Here is a 22,027-nt window from a genome sequence, read left to right as displayed (position 1 = left end):
CTTACCTGTGGCGGGTGTCTCTGAGTTGTTGAGGACTTTAGTCTGACAGGTGGGCTCTGGGCTCAGCAGGGAGATGGGTGCCGCTGGGGAAGACTGGGTTCTGGACAGGGGCCGGTGTCCCGCCTGGGCCAGAGGTAGCAGCGCAGGGTCCCCGGGGCTTCCCTGGGAGAGCCGCACAGCGAGATGCTGCTGCTCCCAGAGAGGCACCTGAAAGAAACACCACCAGCCTCCAGTTTCTCAGATTTGGCCACCCAAGGACTAAGGACCCTCCAGATAGACCCCCTTTTCCAGAAAAGTTCCAGATGTGCGCTCTGGCCTTCCAACTCTCCGAGCTCCCTGAAGACCCGCACCAGACCGATGCCTTGATTTTGCAAGAACTCCCTGGGCCCTTGAGTCTATGCTGACGGAGATCACCTCTCCTAGGACTGTGCTACTACCCACAAGGAGACCTGCCTGAGACACTACATGCAGGTGAACTGTCACCACCAAGTACTGCTTGGTGGTGACAGTTCCCCAAATCCATAAAGTCTTAAGACTCCCCCATCTTTGGAGACAGGTTCTTTGCAGGGGGAAATCAAGTCTTCATTGAACAGGTTTGCTGTCCTTGTAAGAAGGGAATTTGAGGGCTGGAGAGATGGCTCAGAGGTTAAGAGCACTGACTGTTCTTCCAGGGATCCTGAGTTCAATCCCCAGCAACCACATGGTGGCTCACAACCATCTGTAATGAGATTTGGTGCCCTCTTCTGTATAGTTAATAAATAAATAAATCTTTAAAAAAAAGAAGAAGAAGAAGGGAATTTGAGCAGAGGCCTCCAGACACGCCTTCCTTCCTAGCCCTCAGAACACATAACGCCCCCACCCCACCCAACACACACCTCTTGATTTCACCCTTTCAGCCTTCAAAGCATCAAGGTGACCAGTAAGTGTCTTTCAAGGCACTTGTGTGTGCAGTCCCGGCTGCAGGGGCCCTGGCAAATGAACCCTGCCTTCACCTCCATGCTATCACTCTTCAGCTCAGGGGACTAATGTCCTACTTTTTCTCCCAGCTACCTTGGGATAAAAAAGACAGCCAGACCAGGCGGTGGTTGGCGGCGGCACATGCCTTTAATCCCAGCACTCGGGAGGCAGAGGCAAGCCGATCTCTGAGTTCGAGGCCAGCCTGGTCTACAGAGCGAGTTCCAGGACAGCCAGGATTAAAGGACAGCCAGTTGTAGGGAGAAGTGTGAAGGGAGGAAGGAGTATGCGTGGCTCTGTAAAAAGCCAGGAAGCAGGCATAGGAACAGGGTCTACTTGAGAAAGCAGACTGCGAGAGTATGTGTGCACGCGCGCGCACCCCCCCGCACGCACACACGCACGCACGCATCTGTGCGTCTGCACCTTGGTGTGGGTCCTTATGGTATCCCCTTCCCTTTCCATCCTGTGCCAAGCCCCACGTCTTCTGACTGAACTTTCTGCAGAGCCCTTGGGGGCCGCCGTACCTGTTGGTGCTGCTGCAGAGAAACAGGGCACCTGCCCGTGGGAGGCCCGTGGCCTGACTCCCTGTGGTCCAGGCCATCGTTCGCCACAGACCCCGCTCCCCCTCCGTCTGTCTCCAGGTCCTCTGCTGAGGGTATCTGACGCAGGCGGGGCTTCTCACTCGGTTTGGCAGGCCTCTGGGGAGGGGAGATGGCTGGCTGAGAAGTGGGGTAGAGAGGAGGGTGGGTGGCAGGGCACGGGTTGGGTGAGGCCACATTCACCTTGTTAGGTCCCCAGCAACCACTTCTCCGGTCCTCCAGCCCCCGCCCCCCCCCCCCCCCCCCCCCCCCCCCCCCCCCCCCCCCCCCCCCCCCCGCTCTGCGCCCTTCGTCCAACCCACAGGGGCTCAGCTGGGCCCGCCCTCGGCACCTCTCCTACCCATACCCAGTTCCTCTCACCTTGATCAGCTGGACATGAGGTTTGAGCCGATCCTGGCGGGGCTGCAGGGGGCCCAGCAGAGGGGAGGCAGTGGTGCTGGGGGGCAGGGGCTCTGAGCGGGTCCGGTTAAGTGGCCGGTGGAGGCCTGACCCGGAGAGCCGCTCGGTGGTCAGTAAGGGCTGGGCAAAATGGAAGGGCAAGGGCCCAAGCCCAGGCACTGGAAAGAATGGGACGTATGTAAGGAAGGGGGTCCTGGGAGCCAGGAGAGAGGCGGGGCGTGGAGTAGAGGCGGGGCTTTGCAGGGGGAGACACACAATGAGGGACTAGGAGGCGGGTCCTTCCCAGGGCCCGCCCCCTTGGCAGGGTGCACAAATCCTGCCCATTCTGGGAGAAGCAGCAAGACTCACCAGTCCACAGCGGGGTATGGGAGACCGAGGGATCCAGCAGCAGAATGGGCTGCAGGCGAGAGGGTAAGGTGCTCCCAGCCTCTGGCTCCAGACCATGGTGCAGGAAAAGCGGAGCATGGGGGTTCCCCAGGACAGGACCCCGAGGGCCCAAAGTCGAATGGGTCCTGCGGTCACCGTCAGCCTGAAAGAAAGGTTAAAAAGTCAGAGCTGGACGGGGATTCCGGGTGAGGAAGATAAGGACAGGCAACAGGACACAGACAGGACAGAGGCTGGAGGAGTGCGGAGTGGGGGCAGGGCGCCCCAGCCACTCACCCTGGCAGGGGCAGGCAGCCCCAGTGTGATTGCGGGCAGCAAGGACATGGTCGGCAAAGCGAACGGGGCCAGAGAAGTCTCCTGCAGCCGCAGCCGCTGGCCCAAGAGCGCCTGCCATGAGGAGCAGGGTGACGGGTCACCAGTCCTGAAACTCGACCTACCCCTGGCATGCCTGTCCCCAGAACACCCAACAGGCCTTGCTAGGGGCTGCCCACACCCTGAAGCCTCAGGCCAGGTCCCACGTGCTAGAGAAAGGCCCGGACTCAGAACTGCCCCAGGGAAGCCCAGCCCCAGCAAGGGCCTTACCTCGGAGCCCAGGGCAGGGTTGGGGCCATGCTCGCTGTCATTGGGGGAGCTGCACCCCGAGGCTGGTGTACTGCTGCTACTCGGGGAGGAATCTGAGGGGAGAGGAAAAGGGATGGCGTAGTCAGGGTCGGGAGTGGTCAGCCCTGCCTGGGCAGGATTCCCGGGCACAGTTCCTCCCCTCCTGGGATGTATTTCTGCTTTCTTCCTAGAGGAACAGAAAGCTGCCAAACCGCCGCCAGCCCATGACACCCTCAGCCGATGTTTTTAGGGAGCTAGCTCCCATTGCCCCAGCAAACGTCAACTGAACAGACCCCACGGGCTTAGTTAGGGGTTCGCCTCCACCCGCCCTCTCACGGGCGGGTGTGTGGGGTACACGCTGTGCAGCACTTAGCAGTTCCACGTGGGGACTTCCATCTGGGTGGGACCTGGTCCCAAGGGGCACCAGCAGGGGTCAGGGGGGCAACCCGGTGGCCCTGTTGGCCCTCACCTCCGAGGGTCTCTGCAGGCCGCCGCCGAAGGCTGGGCGGGGCACTCTCCTTTCTAAGCAGGGGATTCTTGCGCCGCTCCAGGGATTTCTTGGGCTTATAGCGCAGCTTCAGGTTGGGCTCAGACACTGTGGAGGAAGGGGTGCCCCCCATCACTATGCCAGCTACCCTTCTCTTTGTTTATTTATTTATTCATTCATTCATTCATTCATTCATTCATTCATTTATTTATTTATTTATTTATTTATTTATTTATTTGAGACAGGGTCTCACCAGCTACCCTTCTATTTATTTATTTATTTATTTATTTATTTATTTATTTATTTATTTATTTATTTGAGACAGGGTCTCACCAGCTACCCTTCTATTTATTTATTTATTTATTTATTTATTTATTTATTTATTTATTTATTTATTTATTTATTTATTTATTTGAGACAGGGTCTCACTACATAGACCAGGCTGGCCTTAAACGCACAGCGATCCACCTGCCTCTGCCTACTGAGTGCTGGGACTAATGGCGTGCGCCACCACACCAGGCCTTTTCCGTGCCCTTTAATTCCCCTCCCAGCCACCTCTATGGGTTAAAAAGAAAAAAGGCAAAGCCGGGGGTGGAGTGGGGGTGTGTGGGGGGTGTGGGGAGGTGTGGGGAGGACCGTCCCAGCCCTCCCTCAACCCCATACTCTTGACCTAAATCTAAGGCCCTTCGCCTCCTCCAAGCCTGCCAAGGTCTGCCCCCGCTCACCTGTTTTACGCAGGGGAAAGTGTTCCGGGGCTTCGGCGGGCAGGCTGGTCACTGGAGGCAGGAAGCTGCTAAGCATGGAGCGGGCAGCACCCTCTGTGTCCAAGGGCTCAAGAGTTCTGCAGGGTGGAGCGGCAAGGCTGCCTCAGAAGCCCGTGACGCCCCCAAGGCCCTGAAATCTCACTCAGCACAGATGCCCTCCCGAGCCCAGGCTGCCAGGAAATCGGCCACCAACGGAGCTGGGCAGGGTGGAGCCAGCACGACAGGAGTCATCTCCAGGTGGCAGTAGCGAGTCACCCATGCTAATGTAGATGTTCTGCTCCAGGTATAAAACCCAGGCCTGGGCGCTTAGGGCCCCCTGGAGACTCGGTGTCTCCCGTGCTAGGGGCCTTTACTAGGAACTAGGACTTGTGCACACAGAGAAGGCCTCAGGGGAGAAAACTAAAGAGGAAAAGGAGGCAGGTGCTCGTGGAGGGGGGGGACTTAGGGGATTTAGGGGCACAGTAAGAAGTAGGTGGCAGGTGTTGGGGGAGGGCAGGGGCCCTAAGCACACGAGTGAGCACACTCACAGCTGAGCACGGTGAGAAGAAGGGGTACAGAAAGGACCTGAGGAACAGTGAACCACCTGTACGGAATACTGGGGCTGCTGGGATGGACTGTTCTCTCAAGGGCCGCCTGCTGCTTCTTCAGGATCACCTCAGCCAGCTTCTGCTTGACCACGCTGCTGGCCACCGCACCTGCAGGGGCACCGACATGAGGAGGCTGGCAACGGGCAGAGAGGCAGCCTCTTAGGTGCATTCTCTGCCCACTGCCCAGGCCACATTTTCAGTATGCTGCATCTCCTCGGGCAGGCAAGAGCACTACACAGCTGAGGCCCGGCCCCTCCTGTCCAGCCTCTGGACACTCCCACCCCGACTCCTGCTCCCAGGCAGCCGGGCAGAGGGCATCACCAGCAAATGGTGACCCCCCACGCACCCCTCCCAGCCCCGCGGCGGACCCCGAACGCCGGGCAGTGCACAGGGGAGCCAAGTCCTGCTCTTACTTCGCTTGCTCTTGTCTTTGTTGAGAAGTTGCCGCAGCTCCTGTTCCTGCTGCCCGCCCTGCAGCTCCGGCATGGGTGCGTCCATTGGGAGCTGTGGACAGAGCCGGAGGGAGGAGGGCGGAGTGAAGGGCAGAGCTAACTAAGGTCTGCGGAGGCTGGGATGTGTTCTAAGGAGTTCTGTCTTTACCCTCATGGGCTCCGCCGGGCGCTGTGGCTGTTGCAGGCCCGCCAGGAAGAGACGGCGGTGCAGGCGCTGGGGATGCTGCAGGGCCAGCAGCGCGGGCTCCGGCGGGGGCTCCACTGGGGGCCGCTGGCCCACTCGCAGATCCATGGGCTGGGACTGAGAGCCTGGCGTGTCTGGCCGGAGGGCGGGGCAGCCTGGGGACACACAGCAGAGTCAGGTGGACGGCCAGTCTGCAGGAACACCGTCACAGACGACCGAACCCTCCGGGGCTGATTTAACATCAGTCAAAAACACCCTCAGGGGACCTTTTCCGCACAGGAGCCTGTCGGCGGCGAGCTACAGGTGGGTCCTGGATTCCGTTCGACCCGTGAGACAGGAGGTCTACAGACGACAGACAAGCTCCCTTCCAATTGCTGATAGCAAGAAGTGAGCCATAGGTCTGTAAGCATGGCGTCTCCCCCTAGAATGCTTCTCCATTGGCTTGGAGCTAAGGCCACCCCATGGGGTTTTCTGAGAGCGATGCAGTTTTAGGCTCTATACTCTTTGTCCTTCTAGGAATGAGGTCAGCCTGGCTCAGGGTGGGAGGGCGAGACCAGAGAGGTAAACGGGTCTCCTCGGCTCAGCCCCCAATCTCATGGGCCATTCTCTCACTCCCACGCTCTGTACCACTCAGGTCCTGGGGATCCAGAAACAATGCCTGGAGCCCACAAGCAGCCCTGGCCGGCCACCTCGGGCCTATGGAACCCTGTTCTCAGGGCAGGCTCCTCGGCTCACCAGGCCCGTGAGCTTGTGGTGCAGACTCCTGCTTCCCATTCGAGCCAGCTGCGGGCCTGGCCTGGCAAGAGCAGCAGGCTCAGCTGCTGCTTCTCCAGTGTCCTCTGCACCCACGCCAGGAGCACCTTGCCAAGGCCGTGGGTGCAGGAGCTATTTATAGCTCACCAGCAGACCAGGGGCTGGGCCAGCATCGCCAGCTGGCCAGGCTGGGCTAAGCAGTCAGGGATGCTGAGATGCCGGGTTGGGGGGGGGCAGAGCTGCCGCAAGAGGGGTTCCTGGGGGGGAGGGTCCTAGGGAAGGGAAAGGATGAGTGTACAAGAGAGGGGGAAACTCCTCCCAGGGGCCTTCTTCAGGCATCCCCTCACAGAGCAGCCACAGCTGTCCTCGGGGTCTGGCACTGGCTGGGAATGGGAAGATCCCCAGCAAAGGACCAATGGGAGAGGCAGGACATGTGGCCTGTGGTCTGACACAACCATAGGAATCGTAACCTTAACATCTGTGGTGCGTGCATGCAACAGAACCCACTCAGCTCCCAGTCCACCTGCCCTGGAGGCTGGTTATGGCCGTCCTTTATCCCAGATGAGCTAAGTGAGGTCCCAATGTGAAGAGGACGGCCTAGAGTCACCCAGCAAGGGGCAGACAGAGGATGGAGTCCAGCCCTGTTAAGGCCAATGCTCCATTTCCCCACCAACACTCAGGAAATCACCTCCTTTGGAAGGAAGGGGCTCCCACTGGGTAAGGGAAGAACTCATGGGGCGTTGTCACGAAGGGGTGTCACTCTAACACTGACTGTGATATGGACATGAAGAAGAGTCAGGCCGGGCCTGCTGTGACCCTCCAGAGGTGACTGTGCATCCAGATGCCACCCATGGTAAACAAATGCCAGGATTTGGTGCCCTCACTCCTGTTCCCATTCTACCCAAGAGGTCATTCTGGTTGAGCGTGGGCCTCCATTGGCAACACATCCCTGGCCCACGAGAGGCCCGTTCTTCCCGAGTTCTGGTGTCCTGGCTTCCTGAGGCCGCTGCCTCGATGGTGCAGCGATTGGGAGAGCCCAAGGTGGGGCACTCTACCTGAGGCCCGTGGCTTCAGCCACCGCAAACGAGGAGCAGCCACGGAAGAGCCACGGCCATCCTTCACTCAGCATTGCTACCGCCGGCGCCGAAGGATGCCAGGAACAGAGGACGGACTCTGTTCAGAACTTTGGGAATGCCTGCCTGGGTGTCTTAGCATTTGGGAGGCTCCGTCGGGGAGCCCCCTGACACCGTACAAGAGTGGGGAAAGTTCTCTGGGAAGCCTCCTTCAGGCATTTTCCCATGAACACCCACATCAGCTTGGTCTCCTCCGTGTGAATAAAGCCACGGACGACTCAGGCAGTGCCTTTTATCCCCCAATAAACCCAGAACCTTTTATCCCCTGCTCTTTGGCTCACAGCATCTCCCGCCAATGCTGACCTCACCCCTCCCTACGTTCTACTTCCCCAAACTTCACCTACTGCTCAAAGTCCAGCTGGACCTAGGCCGGTGTGAAGCAGCCCTTCCCCCCGGACTCCATGTTGGATGCTCACAGCATTGAAAGCTGTCCAAGAGCAGTACCACACCTGGGTTAAGCTCCAAAGCTAGGCCTTTGGTTCGCCATTGCTCATCATCATCCTAGGACTTAGAATACCGTAACATGGCGTAAGGTGGACACTCAATAGACCCAGAATCCTGGGGAAAGCTTGGTATTTTTTCCTCAGTGGCCTAGGACAGTGGTTCACAGGGATGGGGTTCATTAACGATTCCGAGTGACAGGATGAACTCATGGGCCACGTTTCTCTCATTTAGCACAGGTCACACGTTGCTACCACTATTTTTTCTCCCTCCTTTTGTGTGTCCTGTCTTCCCAAGCTTTGGGACAGCTAAGATCTTCTGGCCTTTCAGGTCTCCCTGCTGTGTGGAATCACTACAGACTTGGTAGATCTGGTGACTGCCCCCCACCCCCACCCTCACCCCGGGAGTTAAGGAAAGACAGCGTCAGACTTCCATCCTAGACCTAGGCAGCAGCAGGAAGTCCACTGCAAACCAGTCTTCCAGATGAGTGAGTGACAGCAGGGACGACCCAGAGAAAGCCGTCTCACCCGTGCGAAACAGCGTTCTTCCCTGAAGGGCCCCTAGGAGAACCGAATGACTTGAAAACAAGAACATGTATCTCTCCTAGCCTAGATCCAAAGATGCCTTTCCTATCCTCTTTCTTCTGGAGACCCAACTTTGTCCCTTCCCTGGGACCCTGCCCCCTCCTTCTAACTCTCTAGCCCAGCCACATCTCCACTTCTTCAAACCCTCAGATCTCACCTTTCCCAGGCAGTTCCCACCCCTCATCCCCATCCCCACCAACTCATCTCTCTCTCTCTGGCCTGACTTTCACCTGTGCCAGGGGGACTGGGGCAGCGAGTACCTAGGCTAACTTGGGCCCCGCCTGTAGAAAGAAGAGAGGTGAAGGTGTGTCTGGGCACGGCGGGGCGGGGGTGGGGAGGGGGCAAGCTCCCTGCCGCTCCAGGCTGGCTGAGTGGGATCTCCAGCTTCTGTGGCCGGCTACTGCATGACTCAGCCAGCTACCCAGCAGCTTGGACACGCAGTACACAACAAGAACCCAAGGAAGCCCCAGCTCACCCCACAATGCCCTCAGTCCTCCCTCATGTGGTCAGATACCATCTTCTCTGGGCAGTCAGAGCACATTCCCAACAGCCTGAGGGGGGAAAAGCAGGCTGAGAGGTGTGCAGGGCCAGAAGTGGGAGCATGTGTCCAGGGAGGGCAGGAGAGAGCTGGAGAGCAGGCCCCGAGAAACGTAGAGTAACTGTCAGGAACAGGAACCGTCTTCACAGTGGGAAAGGACTGGGCTGTGGCCGCAGGTCAGGAGAGATCTGGTAGGAGCTGTAAAGCAGGGGAGATGCACACCCCCAAGGCCCCCAGTGTAGGGTCCTCTCCTCCAGCTGCTCCATTCTGTGTCTGGCCACCTTGACTGTCCAAGAAGAAAGACCCACCAAGCCTCTCTGAGATAAGCAGGGCTAGAAATCTATTCTCCGGAAATGGCCACCTCTCCCAGGCTCCTAAGCCCACTCAGAACCCACAAAACTACAACAGGAGCTTGGGCTGATTGGCAACAGACAGACCCAGGCAGGCTGGGCGGGGGAAGCAGATGGGAGTTCTTAGGCCACCTGTCCACAGTGAACACCCTTCGCCATGCCAGCTCGGGCCCGAGGGACTGAAGGCCCTCCCGGAAGGGTCAAGGAAACGGAGGGCTTTTCTACAGGCAGCATTGAGTGGCTCTGTTCCTCAGACCAGATCTAGCACGCAAGGCTACTTCCTGGAGGGAGTATTGGTGCTGCTTTCTGGACCTGTACTGATGAGCAGCTCCAGGCAGATAGACACTCAAACCATGGCCCATCCTACATTAGCACCCATGCCTCAGTACACAGTTCTGTGCAGACATGCCACCCCACCCATTAGTTCAGTCACCTTTGGAGGTCTGCCCAAGCTGGTGTCGTGACGGGGCCGATCCCATCTGTTCTCCTCACTTCCCATGCACCCACAGTGTCCCCACACCTCAGCACGGCATTAATTATGCATGGTATCGATGGTGGTGTGTATCAGCCATCAGTACCTGCAACAACATCTCCTAAGGCACACGAGGCCCTTTTGGTACTGATGAATCACACACAATGATCCTCTCCCGACTCCCTGCCTAAGACATGAATATCTCTCAAGGTTTGTGATCTCCAAGGGACACCTATCCCAGAAGCTGCCTCCTCTTCCTAGGAATAGTCTTCATTCTGGGTGTCTTGGGGATCCCCTTTCTTCTGTGGGCCCCGGCCCTGAGAGGATTCTGCACTGACTCGTAGTATATGACCTGTGTAAGAGTTAATCTTGGTTGTCAACCTGACACACCTGGGAAGAGGACATCTCAACTGAAGAATTACCTCCATCAGACTGGCCTATGGACACATCTGTGAGGCATTTTTTTTCCCCCAAAGTGCTAACTGATGCAGGAGAGCAATGCCACTCGTAGGCAGGTGGTCCTGGGTTGTACAAGGAATGTGTCTGAGGGAGGCAGAGAGAACACACTGGTAAGCAGCGCTTCTCCAAACTGGAGGTTTCTGCCTCCAGGTTCCCGCTTGACTTCCTTCCGTGACTTCCCTCAATAAGGGCTGCCCCATGGCACGGAACAGTAAGCCAAATAAACCCTTGCCTCCTCCACGTTGCTTTTGGTCATGGTGTTTACTACAGCAGCAGAAACCAGACTTGAACAGGCTGTCGGGCCCAGAGATCCCCCTGTATCCTGGGAATTAACTTGCACTTCCCCCTCTGCCCTTGCCTACAGGCTTGTGAGCAGTTAAGACCGTCGGCGCCTCACGCCCCTGGTAACCACAGGTTTGGACACCATGCACTCTGTGGAAAGGAGAAGAACTAATAACTTTGGGCCTTGTGGTTTGTTACGGTGAGTGCAGGGACAGTCTGTGGTGGTGACCTATGACGTAAGCTCTACTCTGAAGAGCCACATTGGATGTGTGTGCATTCATGACAGCAAATAGACCAAATCCAAAAGCACTTTCTAGAAAGAACCTCTCTATTGCCTGGCTGTCTGCTCAGAGCCACAGAGTTCAGAATTCCTGGGAATAGCTCACTGCTCGAAGAGGAAAGGCATCTCACGGTGCCATGATGAGGGCTGAGCCGGAAAGAGAATGGGAATACCTTGCACCCTAATTCCGGCCCGCACTTCGGACTCCCACTTCTCAGTGACCTCGCTACCTTTCTCAGAGGGGGGCTATCATCCACTGAGGGTCAAACCACATGAAAAACAAGGAGAAAATTGACCTGAGGGGACCAAGAACACTGTCCAGGGCTGGACCCTTCACACGGCTCTTGGTTGGGGGCTCCTCAGGAGCCTAGCTACCCGCTCCCCACCCATTTCCACCTTTTTTTTTGGGGGGGGGGGAAGTAACTGCAATCAGGCTTTAGCAGTTCACTCACTGTGGAGAAGCTGGACTAACTCGTTTCCTTCCTGCTCCAGAGCATCTGCCTCTCACCCAGGACCAAGCGCCTCAGATAGCCTGCCTTTATGGGTACATCACAACCTGAGCAATCTCCAGACTAGGTATGAACACCGTGGGGCTCCAACCTCGGCCCCCTGGACAAGCTGGGTTTCTGCATCTTACATCACCGCCTCAGGCCCCAGTTTTGACCTCATCTGTCCCACAAGGTGACAGGAAGCCTGAGTCCAGGTGACTCCCAGTTCCCTGGTCCCTGGCTATTTGCTACAAAGAAAGCTGCAGGAAGGACCAGGCCTTAGCGGCAAAGGGAAAACAGATAGAACCAGCAGGCCAAGGTCCTGGGTTCCAGGCTGAGCCCCGAACCCCCAGGTTGCAGCCTCAGAGTCTCTAAGCCATGACACAAGAAGGACAAAGCCTGACTCCTTGTGGGGACTGGCCGAGGAGTTAACCCCGAGGAGTTAAAAGGGCCCCAGGAGAGTCCAAGAATAACCAAGGAGAAGGCATGCCATGGTTGTCCGGCCCAAAAGGCCCGAGAGAGCCATGGAAAGATGGCTCTTCTTCCAGGCATCTGACTGAACCTAGGATCACTCAGGCCAATGCTGTTGTGTCAGAGAGGGGTGTGAGAGGGCGCTAGTTCACCAGCCCAGGAAGTCAGGAGGGAGAGGTGATTCCAAATACGGGTGCTGGCCCCCTCCGGAGGCTGAGCTGGGGGCCCAGAAGACACAGCCACCCGAGCCCTGTTTGCTGCTTCCCAACAGTTTCAAACAGCCCTCGCCTGTAATCTGAGGCTGAGACAGGGGGATCAAGACTCCGAGGCTTGACTGAGCTACAGAGTAAGACCCTCTCTTTCAAAATCAGGCAAGCAAGCAAGCAAAGAAACATGAAATACAGCTCAGAATCTTAACATACCGAGGCAGGGTCTCAAGATGCAGCTCAGGCTGATCTCCAATTCTCAACCCTCCTGCCTCAGCTTCCTGAGTAATGAGATCACACGTATGTAGAACACAGAAACATACCTCATGTTTAGTTTATTGTTATTATTATTTTTGGACAGGTTTTCAATTTCAATACGGAGCCCTAGCTGACCTGAAAATGACTATGTAACCCTGGATGGCCTAGAACTCGCTATGTGGCCCTAGCTAGCCTCAAACTCAAATCCTTTGCCTCCAAGTGCCAGGATTACAGGCGCAGGCTACCATAACCAGCCTTTTGCTGATTTTTTGTTTGTTTTGTTTTTCAAGACAGGGTCTCTGTGTAGCCCTGGCTGTCCTGGAACTCACAGAGGATCTACCTGCCTCCGCCTCCCAGGTGCTGGGATTAAAGGCGTGCGCCATCAACACCTAGCTCCTTTAGTTGATTTAAGAAAAAAGAAAAAGAACATATACTTCTAGGGGTGAAATGTGCCTGGCTTTAAAATATTTTTTTGGGGGGGAACCAGGACAACAGCTTGGTTGGTAAACCCCTGGTGGTGTTAAGATGAGGACATGCGTCGACTCTCCAGCATCCACATGAAAAGCTGGGTTATAAGGGCTGGAGAGATGGCTCCATGGATAAGAGCGTGGGCTGCTCTTTCAGAGGACCTGGGTTCAATTCTCAGCACCCACATGGTGGCCCACAACTGTCTGTTAACTGTTTCAGGGGATCAGACTCCTTCTTCTGGCTTCTGGAGGCACTGTACACACATGGTACACAGACATACACACAGGCCAAACACCCATACATGTGCAATGCCAGCTGGGCGTAGTGGCATACATATACAATTCAGCACGAGGGAGGCAGCGACCAGAGGATCCCGGTGACTCACAGGCCAGCCCCAAGTCCTAGTAAGAGACTGTCTCAGAAGAACATGTCTTTTGAGAAATGACACCCGAAGCTGGCCTTTGCTTCCACACACATGTGTACCCCATACACATGAACACACTCACACACCTGCACATGTACATACACACCTTCATGTGAACACACACATGTATACATACACAACTGCATGGGCACATATTTTTTTTTTTCAACACAGGGTTTCTCTGTATAGCTTTGGGTGTCCTGGAACTCACTCTGTAGCCCAGGCTGGCCTTGAACTCACAGAGATCCCTCTGCCTCTGTCTCCTGAGTGCAGGGATTAAAGGAGTGTGCCACCACTGCCTGGCATACACACAATTTTTTTAAAAAATGTATTACTACTTTATATTATAATCTAAATAAATAAAAGAATTTTTTAAAAATGTATATACTATTTACAGTTACTAAAAAACTCAAACAGCCTAAAATGTATGACAGAATATAAATTTCTCATTCACCCCAGACTCCCTATAATTTCATTTGAATCAGACCTTTTAAACAATTTCTGTATCCACCTTCCCCTCTTCCAAAACTTCACAGTCTTGGCTCTGAACTGCTTCTTGCTCAGATTTATCCAGAGCCTCGGGGACAGACAGTAGTAGGCTCTTACATGAAGCCTACGAGGGGAGCGAGGGTCCCTAGCATTAAGGACCTTGGCTAGCACACCAAGTGGGATGAGCCAGATGTGTGATGACATCTGGTAGAGCTTCAGCTGCCCCATCTGGAGTCTGAAGAGAGGCCAGCTGTGGTCAGCCACACATCGTCACGGCTGCCCACTATTCCTGTCTGCTCCAAACCTGGAAGAGCCCCCATTCTGGCACTGACAAGTCAGTATCCGGTCCCACTGCACACCCCTCCCTCCTCAACCACGGGCATGTGCCTTGCATGTGCCCGCCCCCCCAATCACTTTCCCCTCCCCCTCCCCCAACAACAGGGACTTCCCTTCCCTTTCCACACAAACTGCCGTGAGGTGGCCCTAGTTGCCCCAAGTGCCCTTCATCTGCTAACTTGCCCGATGCTTGTAACAAGCCCCACGAGGTGACTGGTTTCATCTCTAGTATATAGATGAGTACACTAAGACCCAGCAGCATTAAATAACCTGAGGTTAGGGGCTGGAGAGATAGATGGCCCAGGGGTTAAGGGCACTGCCTGCTCTTGCAGAGGACACACATGGCAGCTCATCACTGTCTGTAACACCAGTCCCAGGGGATGCCATGCCTGTGCACACACATACACTCAAGCACATCACATACACTCAAGCACATTTTGCATGTGCAAAGGACCTGAGGTCACATAGCATGATGACTCTAGAATCCTGCTCTCAACTAACACACGCCTCTTAGCTGGCCAGTGCAGGGCAGACAAAGGCAAAAAAAAAAAAAAAAAAAGTTCTTTGCCTCCAGAGTGTGCCAGAGGCAAACCCAGTCCTGAGCAGGCCAGAGGGCACCCTGTGGGTACCCATGAAGACAGTCCCAAAGAGTCACCAGCAGTAACTGGCTTTGGTAGACGCCAAGTAATAACAGGACTGTTGGCCACAGCTTTGGGGCCTCAGAGGGGATTCTGCTCCATTTTTTTCTGCTCAGTGGTACCCTGCTTCATCTCTTCTCTAGATCAGCGGTTCTCACCCTTCCTAACGCTGCCACCCCTTAATATAGTTCATCATGTTGTGGTGACGCCCAACCATAAAATTATTTTCATTGCTACTTCTAACAACTGTAATTTTGCTACTGTTATGAATCGTAATGTCAATATCTTGTGTTTTCTGATGATAGGTGACCCCCTGTGAAAGGGACATTCAACCGCCCCCCACCCAGGGGTCACGACCTGCAGGTTGAGAACCACTGCTCTAGAAGCTTTCAAGTTCTCCTACGGCCTCTTGCAAGAGGCCCAGAGCAAACTGCACAGACCCTTTGTAGACACAGGCTCAGCTGGCAGGTGGGCAGCTTGGGATGGGTGGCCTATGCAGGGGGGGTGGGGTCTGGGGGCAGCTGTAAGGCGACAAGGGGAGGGAGATCACTGGCATGGCAGCTAGACATCCAGAGATGAGAGGGCTGGGAGAGCAGACTTCAGGCCCCCCCCCTCCCCCACAGTGAACAGGCCCCTTCCCCTCCACCTCTGGGTGGCTGGGACTCTAGGGCAGTTATTTTTAGCTCTTGACACCTGGGTATTTTGCAGCCACAGGATGTCCGGTTTGGAGTCTCTTTCTGGGAATCCCACATGCGGCTGTTGTAAACAGCCCCACATAGTGGTAGCCTGAGCCAGGAGCTGGCCTTTCCACCCCCCTCCACCACCACCATCCCCTCCACCCCACCCCCACCCCGCCCGTTTGAAATTCATCAAACAGGAAGTCGATGTAACCATGGCAGTGGCAGCTCAAGCCGTGTCCCCCTGTCTCTCTGTCACCTACCTCTGCTGGCCTCTCTCTCGAATCCTGAGGAAGAGGTCCCGGGTCATTGGTATGAAGCAATGGCACCTTTAGAGCTTTCCTGCTCCCTGCTAAAGGACAGTGAGACCCTGAGGCCTCTGTCACCACCCGGGGCCTCTTGGACTCCTTAGCCTTTCTGAACTCCCTCTGTAGACCGGAAGCACACACCTCCTCAGGGTGGCTCTCCAGGCTGGACGCTGCTCCCTACCTCCAGGGCCTGCCTTGCAGCCTGGCCTGCTCTGAAACGCCCTGTCCACCTAGGGAATTCCTGAGCAGACAGGCTGCCCAGTCCAGATTGCCCTGGTATTTCTAGGCACTGAAAACCCTCGGACACGTAAGTTCTACCCACAGCTCCCTTGGTCCAGCAGCTCTAATCTTACTGGAAGTTCACTATAAAGTCTAGTCACTATTTTTTTTTTCCTATCACAAGGAAAACATCCTAAGCAGGCAAGATTTGAGACCCCCATCTGTCATGTGGGGGCTATAAGTTTAGGGCTTGTCAGCCTCTGCCTTGTCTCCCCGCAACCCCCTCCAGCTCCCCACCCCCTATCCCCACCCACCCCATGCCCACTTCACCCAGCAGCCAGCCCCAGCCAGCCTTTCTCAACTGCTTGCCCCAACAGGAAGCGCCGTCACCACCCCAAAGCTGCCTCTGGGGGCGGTGTCTTTTCCCCCTTGAGGGTTGCCGTTGGCCTGGGCCTATCTGTGCACCCCACTCCTGCTTGCTCCCTGAGTGCTCCCTGCTGAGTGCTCCTTTCCCTGCTGCTTGTGTGCCTGGAGAGGCGCTTTCACCGCACCCTCCACCTGAGCCACCCAAAGGTCTCCCCCAGTCTAGTCCTGAGATGGCAGGGAAGAAGTCCAAGTTACTTAGTGTATTATTCTAACCACTAATATTAATCATTTTAACCACTAATATTAATAATGACCAGCAGGCAGATACAAACGCTGGCAACGCATTCCTACCACAGCCCTTAAAGTTGGTGCTACTACAAGGGAAACTGAGGCTAAAGAGGTCAAGAAGCAGGCAAAGGGCAGTGTGGCTTAGCCATAGAGAGAGCTTGTCTAACATGAAAGAGGCCCTGGGCTTATCCCCAGCGCCACAAAAGACAGAAGAGAAAGGAGAGAGAGCAGAAGAGAAGGGAGGGAAGGGAGGGGAGGGGAGGGAGGGGAGAGGAGGAAAGAGAGGAGGGGAGGGGAGGGGAGGGGAGAGGGGAGAAAAGAAACTCGCTTAAGCTTCCAAAACCTAAGCTCACGATCAGCACACTGGCATGGGCACCTCCTAATAGGTGGTGAAAAGAAGCCGCTGAGGGGCACACAGGACCGTAGAATAACCCCCAGCCCTGGCACGCTTCCACAAAGCATGAGAGGCTCTATCCAAAACACACCACGTAACAAACACCACCCCTGTCCGCGGCGGCCCTCCCGCACCTTTGTCTCTGGGAGGCTCCTCTTCGCTTCCTTATTCATCTTATATTTCCCCAGTTCCTTGAATGTGCATTTTCCTTTTTTTTTTTTTTTTTTTTTTTTTTTTTTTTTTGGCTTCCTGTAAGCTGCCTCCAGCAGGGGATAACTAAACAAGCAGGACCTCCCAGGGCTGCCTTGGAGCATCCCATACTGTAAGAGCACTCTGGAAATTGTCAAGGCCTTGTAGAAAATTCCAGTTGCATAACCAGGCCAAGCCACCCTAAGACGGGTACTCAGAAGGGATTCCTTTAGAAGGATGCAGCCTCTCCCTCATTCCCAAGCCTCTCCCCTGGGCAGACCTTGGGCAGGTGGAAGTGGGGGCACCCACTAGTACAGAGAGGAGCACCCTCATTCAGAAGAGCCAAATTAACCCTAGTTGGGGGGGAAGGTTAAGGACATTGGCCACAGCCCCTGTCCTCCCACTGGCCTGGGGGTGGGCTCTCAGTGCAAACCAAGAAAATGGGAGGCATCTGGAGTCTGGGAATAGCCACAAGCTATGAATGCTGGCACTCACTGAGATGCCACATTAATATTAATGGCAGCAAATACCCCAGACATCCCCAAACCCAGTCATGCCGTGGTAGCCTCCTCCTTCCGCCTGTTACTTTTGGGAAATGGCAGACGTCTATCAGGCAGATTCTGCGGGCGAATCTCACTCCCTTCTGTGGCCAGGGCTGCCCTTGACACTTACCAACGATCCTTCCAGACCACAAATCCAGCTAGGATGCTTACACAGCCACCAGGGAATTCAACTGGTGTGAACGAAGTGACTTCAAGGACAATTTCTAGCCAAATAGGGACTGGGTGAGAATGATACTACACAGGAAGGTAGAGATTGCTGACTGAAAAAAAACCAGCATGCATCATGCGATCTCATTTCAGAAAAAAAAAAAAAAAAAAAAAAAAAAAAGACAGCTTTAAGGGGCACATGAGAAAGTGGAGGGCATGTGCTGAGGGCCCAGGGCCCCCCTCATGGTAGAGCTCTGCAGTATATGCTACTTTCCATCAGCTGCTGCCTTGTATCGTCTGTTTCTGCAGAAGTACCCTTGTGGTAGCGATTCACTGTGCACACCCATCCATGTGCACACCCTGGAAGCAAGGTTGACACATGACCAAGGGTCTACAGCCAACTAGGGTTACAGGGCTGTCAAGGATTCCACATATTCTCGGACCCCGTATCTCCAGGGAATCTGTGTTATCTACACGCTCTGGGCATTTGCCTCTTATGAATCACGCTGAGGGCCGAGCCCAGGCTAGGCAACGTCAGGCCTTACTAAATGAATGCCTGTCGGTTGAATAATGATATTTCCTGAGAGCAATGCCTCAGGTCTCTTCCAGGGCCAGTGCGCCGGGAATACTGCTGATGTCACTGGGCTGCCCACCCTCCTCTGCTTCACCCTCCTCTTAAGGGCTGCCAGGGAGGAGCTAAAGGAAAGGTTGGTCACCAGCAGGAGATGTTGGTAAGGTCCTCCACACAGGAGGCCATGATGGGGCTCCCTGCCCAGCATGGCATGGCAGCCCCTTGGACGAGCCAGCTGGCTATGAAGCCTGGGGTCCCCCCTCACCCTGCTTCTCTGGGAAGGGAGTGAACGAGAGAGAAGCAGGGGTCCACCCTGGGACTGTTGGCGATAGACTCCTGCTGTTCCAGGCCCACAAGGGTGGAGGAATCTAGAGCAGGGAATTTGGCCCGGTTTTCCAATGTGAACTGGGGCCGGGCCCCATTCTGTCTCCAACATTCTCTATTTCTGACCTTTAAAAAATATGAACAATAACATCAATAATAAGGATGAGTATTCGGCGGGCCCTGGTTTCCTACTAGACATGGCGTAAGTCAAGTACACGATCTCCTTTCATCTCCACAGAAACTCTGTGAGATTGAGAACGTAATCATTTTCACATTAGCGATAAAGAAACCGAGTCACAGAGAAGAAGGTGCCCCAAGCTTTGTCTGTGGCTGGAGAAAGGGGGATTCAGCCCAGACCAACCATTCTTTCCTCTTGTCCCACTCGAGGCACCTCTGGCTGGGTTTTGCCACTGGCGCAGGGTGATGCGAACTGACATCTGGGGGATGCTTTAGAGTCAGTCCACCAAGAGTTTACACTCCCCGACTGGGGGGTGGGGTGGGGGGAGCCAGGAGCAAACAAGACTTTGAAGCCTCGGCATCCTCACACAAGCCCCCAACAGCTTACTCCAGTCGCGTGCAACCCTAGATCTTGGGCTTCGGTTTTCTCCGTTTCACATGGCGCCCTTCTGGCTCAGAGCTCTATGTCCTTTGAGCCCTGGGCTCCCCTGCGTGCAACCCTGTGCAGAGCGGCGGCAGGGTGAGGAGGGTGCTCAGTCTGCTGCCTCACCAGCTCTCCACGGTGACTCACTCCCGGACCCAGGGGAAGCACAGCCCCGTTTGCCGCGCCTCCAGCTCCCCGCCTCCACATTTGCTAACCGAAACCCGACTGCTGCTATTTTTAACCCTCCAGCTCCCCCTTGCCTGGGGCTCCCCCCCCCTTTACCCCACCCCCCTTGCCCCAACCCGGTGGCACCAGTCTGTCATTCTGAGAACACTTCGACAACCTGAAGGCCCCGGAGGGCGCAGCGGATGCCCCGGACGTGCAGGTTTGTGGGGCAAGCAAAACAAGTCGGTTACAGCCCCGTCTCCGAATTCCCCCACCCCAGACTCTTTCCGAACCTGTACCTCCCAGCCGGCCCTGCTCCTCCCTGCCATCCAGAGGGCTGCAGAAGGGGAACCGGACTTCTGGGTCGAGGGCTCCAGTAGGAAAAATGAGTGGGCTCCTTGGGATCCGGCTCCGCAGGGAGCTAAGCGGAAGGCAAGGGGAACGGGAGTTCCCTGGTTCTTCCCAGCTGTGGAAGCCAAAGGGTTTTGCACCGCTCAAGTTTCCCCATCTCTGCCTGGCAATATGAGAAGGAAAGTGGCCTGGGGACAGGGTAGGGACCCTGAGTTCGGCTCCTCCACTCCCCCACCCCCAATAGGAGCCTGCAGCTGGGGCCGGGCAAGGCTGGGAGGCGGGGGCCAAGGAATGAAGGCACTTGAGGCGTTTGAAGAGAGGACCAAGCAAAGGGGGAGGGACCCAGACCTCTTCCCTCCCTTCTAGGCTCCTCCAATCCCTCGGGGCTGCACTTTCTTGGGCCAGTGGGAAGCTCAGGGTCTCCCAGGGAAAACCCTCTACTGAGGAGAGAGAGAGAAGAGGGTCTGAAGGCTGCTGGCCGACAGCAGGAAGGTTATGCCCAAAATTGCTGATGTGAAAGTTAACCTCTTGAGAGACGGGGGTAGGGGCAGGCCTGCAGGTGGACCCAAGGGGGTACTTCCTTCTGGCGGAAGTACAGCAGGTGGCTTGAACCAGACCCCTCTGCCCCTCTAGTCTAAGAGTCATCCAGCTCAGGGAGCAGATGTGAGGGCATAGAAGATCCTCCTAAGCTCAGGCCTTCCCTACACGCTCTTCTGGTCCAGGCACTGCTGGGCAGCTTTCTCAAGAGCGAATGTCTCCTAAGCTCAGGCCTTCCTGGCCCCTCCCTGTGCCCCCTCCTCTTTATTTCTGGTTCTGTTATAGCCCTGGACCCTGATCGGCTCTGAGCCTTGACCCGCCCCCCTCTCCTTGGTGACCCTGAACTTGATAAATAAGTCCCAGTGGCCACAGAGGCAGTCAGCTATACCCAGAGGGGAGAGACCTGGAGGCACAGTGGGTCCCAGGTTGGGAAGGCAGGAAGGGAATGGAGGCAGGAGGGTCAGGAATGGGCGGTGCCTGGGAGCTCCTGACAGAGTCTGCCATCTTCTTAACTTTCATCTGAGCCCTGTTTGGCTGCTCCTGCTTCCCTGCCCCCCTGTCAACCTGTGGGGGGCTTCCATGAGGAAAGGAGAGCCGGCTGTCTACCAGGCTGGCCGTCCAGTTCCAGCCCTCAGCTAGAGCTCAGTCCAGACCCCTCAGCTGGGTTCAGGGAGCCTGCAAGCATGGTTTAGCAGGTTCTGCAGACTTACTTCCAGTCTGGGGAGAAAAGGTGTCGATGCCACTTAGACCTCCCATGGCCTGTCTAAGGAAGTCCCACCTTGTGTTTTTTTTTTTTTTTTGTTTCACCCAGTTCATTTCCTTCGTAGGACTTATCACCATGTGTAACTATTCACCTCTTCATTCCCACCCATGCGTTCTCGGTCTCCAGTAGAGTGGTAGCACCCCGAGGACAGATGCATGCCTTGGTGCTCACTGCACATCTGTGCCCAGTGCATGGCACAGAGCTCTGCAAGTCTGTAACAAACGGATGGACTGCTGAGTGACCAGCTTGGTAAATGAGGTTCCCCGGCCGCCAGCGTGATTCTCGAGGGCTTCAGGGTAACAAGAACGAGACCAGAAAGGCTGGACGCCCAAAGGAAAAGCCAGTGCCACTCTGAGGCAGCATCAATACCAGACGGCACCACCTGGCCCCCTTCACCATGCTGGCCATGAACGTGCACACAGGTCCCCACGTTCAATCATGGATGGAGCAGCCTTAGGAGGCTTGCGTGGTTTCTGAGTTCTTTCTCTAAATATCCCAGTGACCTCAAACATACCACACACCTGCAGACCCTGTCTCCTCCGTAAAAATAAATGAAAAGGTTGGCCCAGGTCTGTGCTTTTCCAGCACGGCTTGGCACCAGAATCACCCACCAAGCAAGTTAAAATGCAGGTTCCTCATCCCGCTCCTGTAGACTCTGACAGATGGTGGGAACAGGGCCTGAGGATGTTTTTTTACACATCCTTCACATGACCCTGAAGCAACTGGTCCAGTAACTGGCATGGAGGGGAAGCTGGACATGGTGACACACACCTTTAATCCCAGCACTCAGGAGGCACAGGCAGGTGGATCTCTGTGAGTTCAAGGCCAGCCTGGACTACAGAGCGAGTCCCAGGGGTACACAGAGAAACCCTGTCTTAGAGTGAGAGAGAGAGAGAATAGAGAGAGAAGAGAAACCCATGGACGGTGCTTTATAGGTTAACATCTGGACACCTGTGAAAAAACAGCTTCTACATAGGTTCACATCCCCTAAAACTCTATATACCCCACACAGAGCCATAACTTATAAAGGTGCATAAGACACAGAAGACACACATCTGTGCCACATGTGTGCACACCCCCAAAC

At 55.4% G+C, this 22,027-nt stretch overlaps 1 protein-coding gene across 6 annotated transcripts in view; it reads right to left on the bottom strand.

Annotated features, from left to right (window-relative positions):
• Nucleotides 1–22,027, bottom strand: part of Hdac7 (histone deacetylase 7) — a 38,971-nt gene that overhangs the window by 13,609 nt on the left and 3,335 nt on the right. Inside the window, exons 1-12 of one of the 6 annotated variants that reach the window (XR_005089599.1) lie at nt 19,592–21,012; nt 5,375–5,565; nt 5,188–5,278; nt 4,771–4,882; nt 4,149–4,264; nt 3,406–3,531; nt 2,919–3,010; nt 2,613–2,723; nt 2,301–2,481; nt 1,914–2,110; nt 1,479–1,673; nt 6–207 (exon numbers count right to left, since the gene is read on the bottom strand). Coding sequence is in view for 5 of the 6 variants with exons in the window: in XM_028891846.2 (XP_028747679.1) it covers nt 6–207; nt 1,479–1,673; nt 1,914–2,110; nt 2,301–2,481; nt 2,613–2,723; nt 2,919–3,010; nt 3,406–3,531; nt 4,149–4,264; nt 4,771–4,882; nt 5,188–5,278; nt 5,375–5,565 (1,614 nt within the window). In the remaining variant the exon portion in view is untranslated. Of the gene's footprint in view, nt 1–5; nt 208–1,478; nt 1,674–1,913; nt 2,111–2,300; nt 2,482–2,612; nt 2,724–2,918; nt 3,011–3,405; nt 3,532–4,148; nt 4,265–4,770; nt 4,883–5,187; nt 5,279–5,374; nt 5,566–19,591; nt 21,013–22,027 lie in introns of those variants that run through there. The other 5 variants (XM_037197403.1, XM_028891842.2, XM_028891846.2 and 2 more) reach the window with 5 other exon arrangements.

Source organism: Peromyscus leucopus, chromosome 20 (genome assembly GCF_004664715.2).
Source record: "Peromyscus leucopus breed LL Stock chromosome 20, UCI_PerLeu_2.1, whole genome shotgun sequence".
NCBI classification, from domain to species: Eukaryota; Metazoa; Chordata; class Mammalia; order Rodentia; family Cricetidae; genus Peromyscus; species Peromyscus leucopus.
The sequence above is the reverse complement of the archived record's forward strand: the minus strand, read 5'-3'. Positions and strand labels throughout refer to the sequence as shown.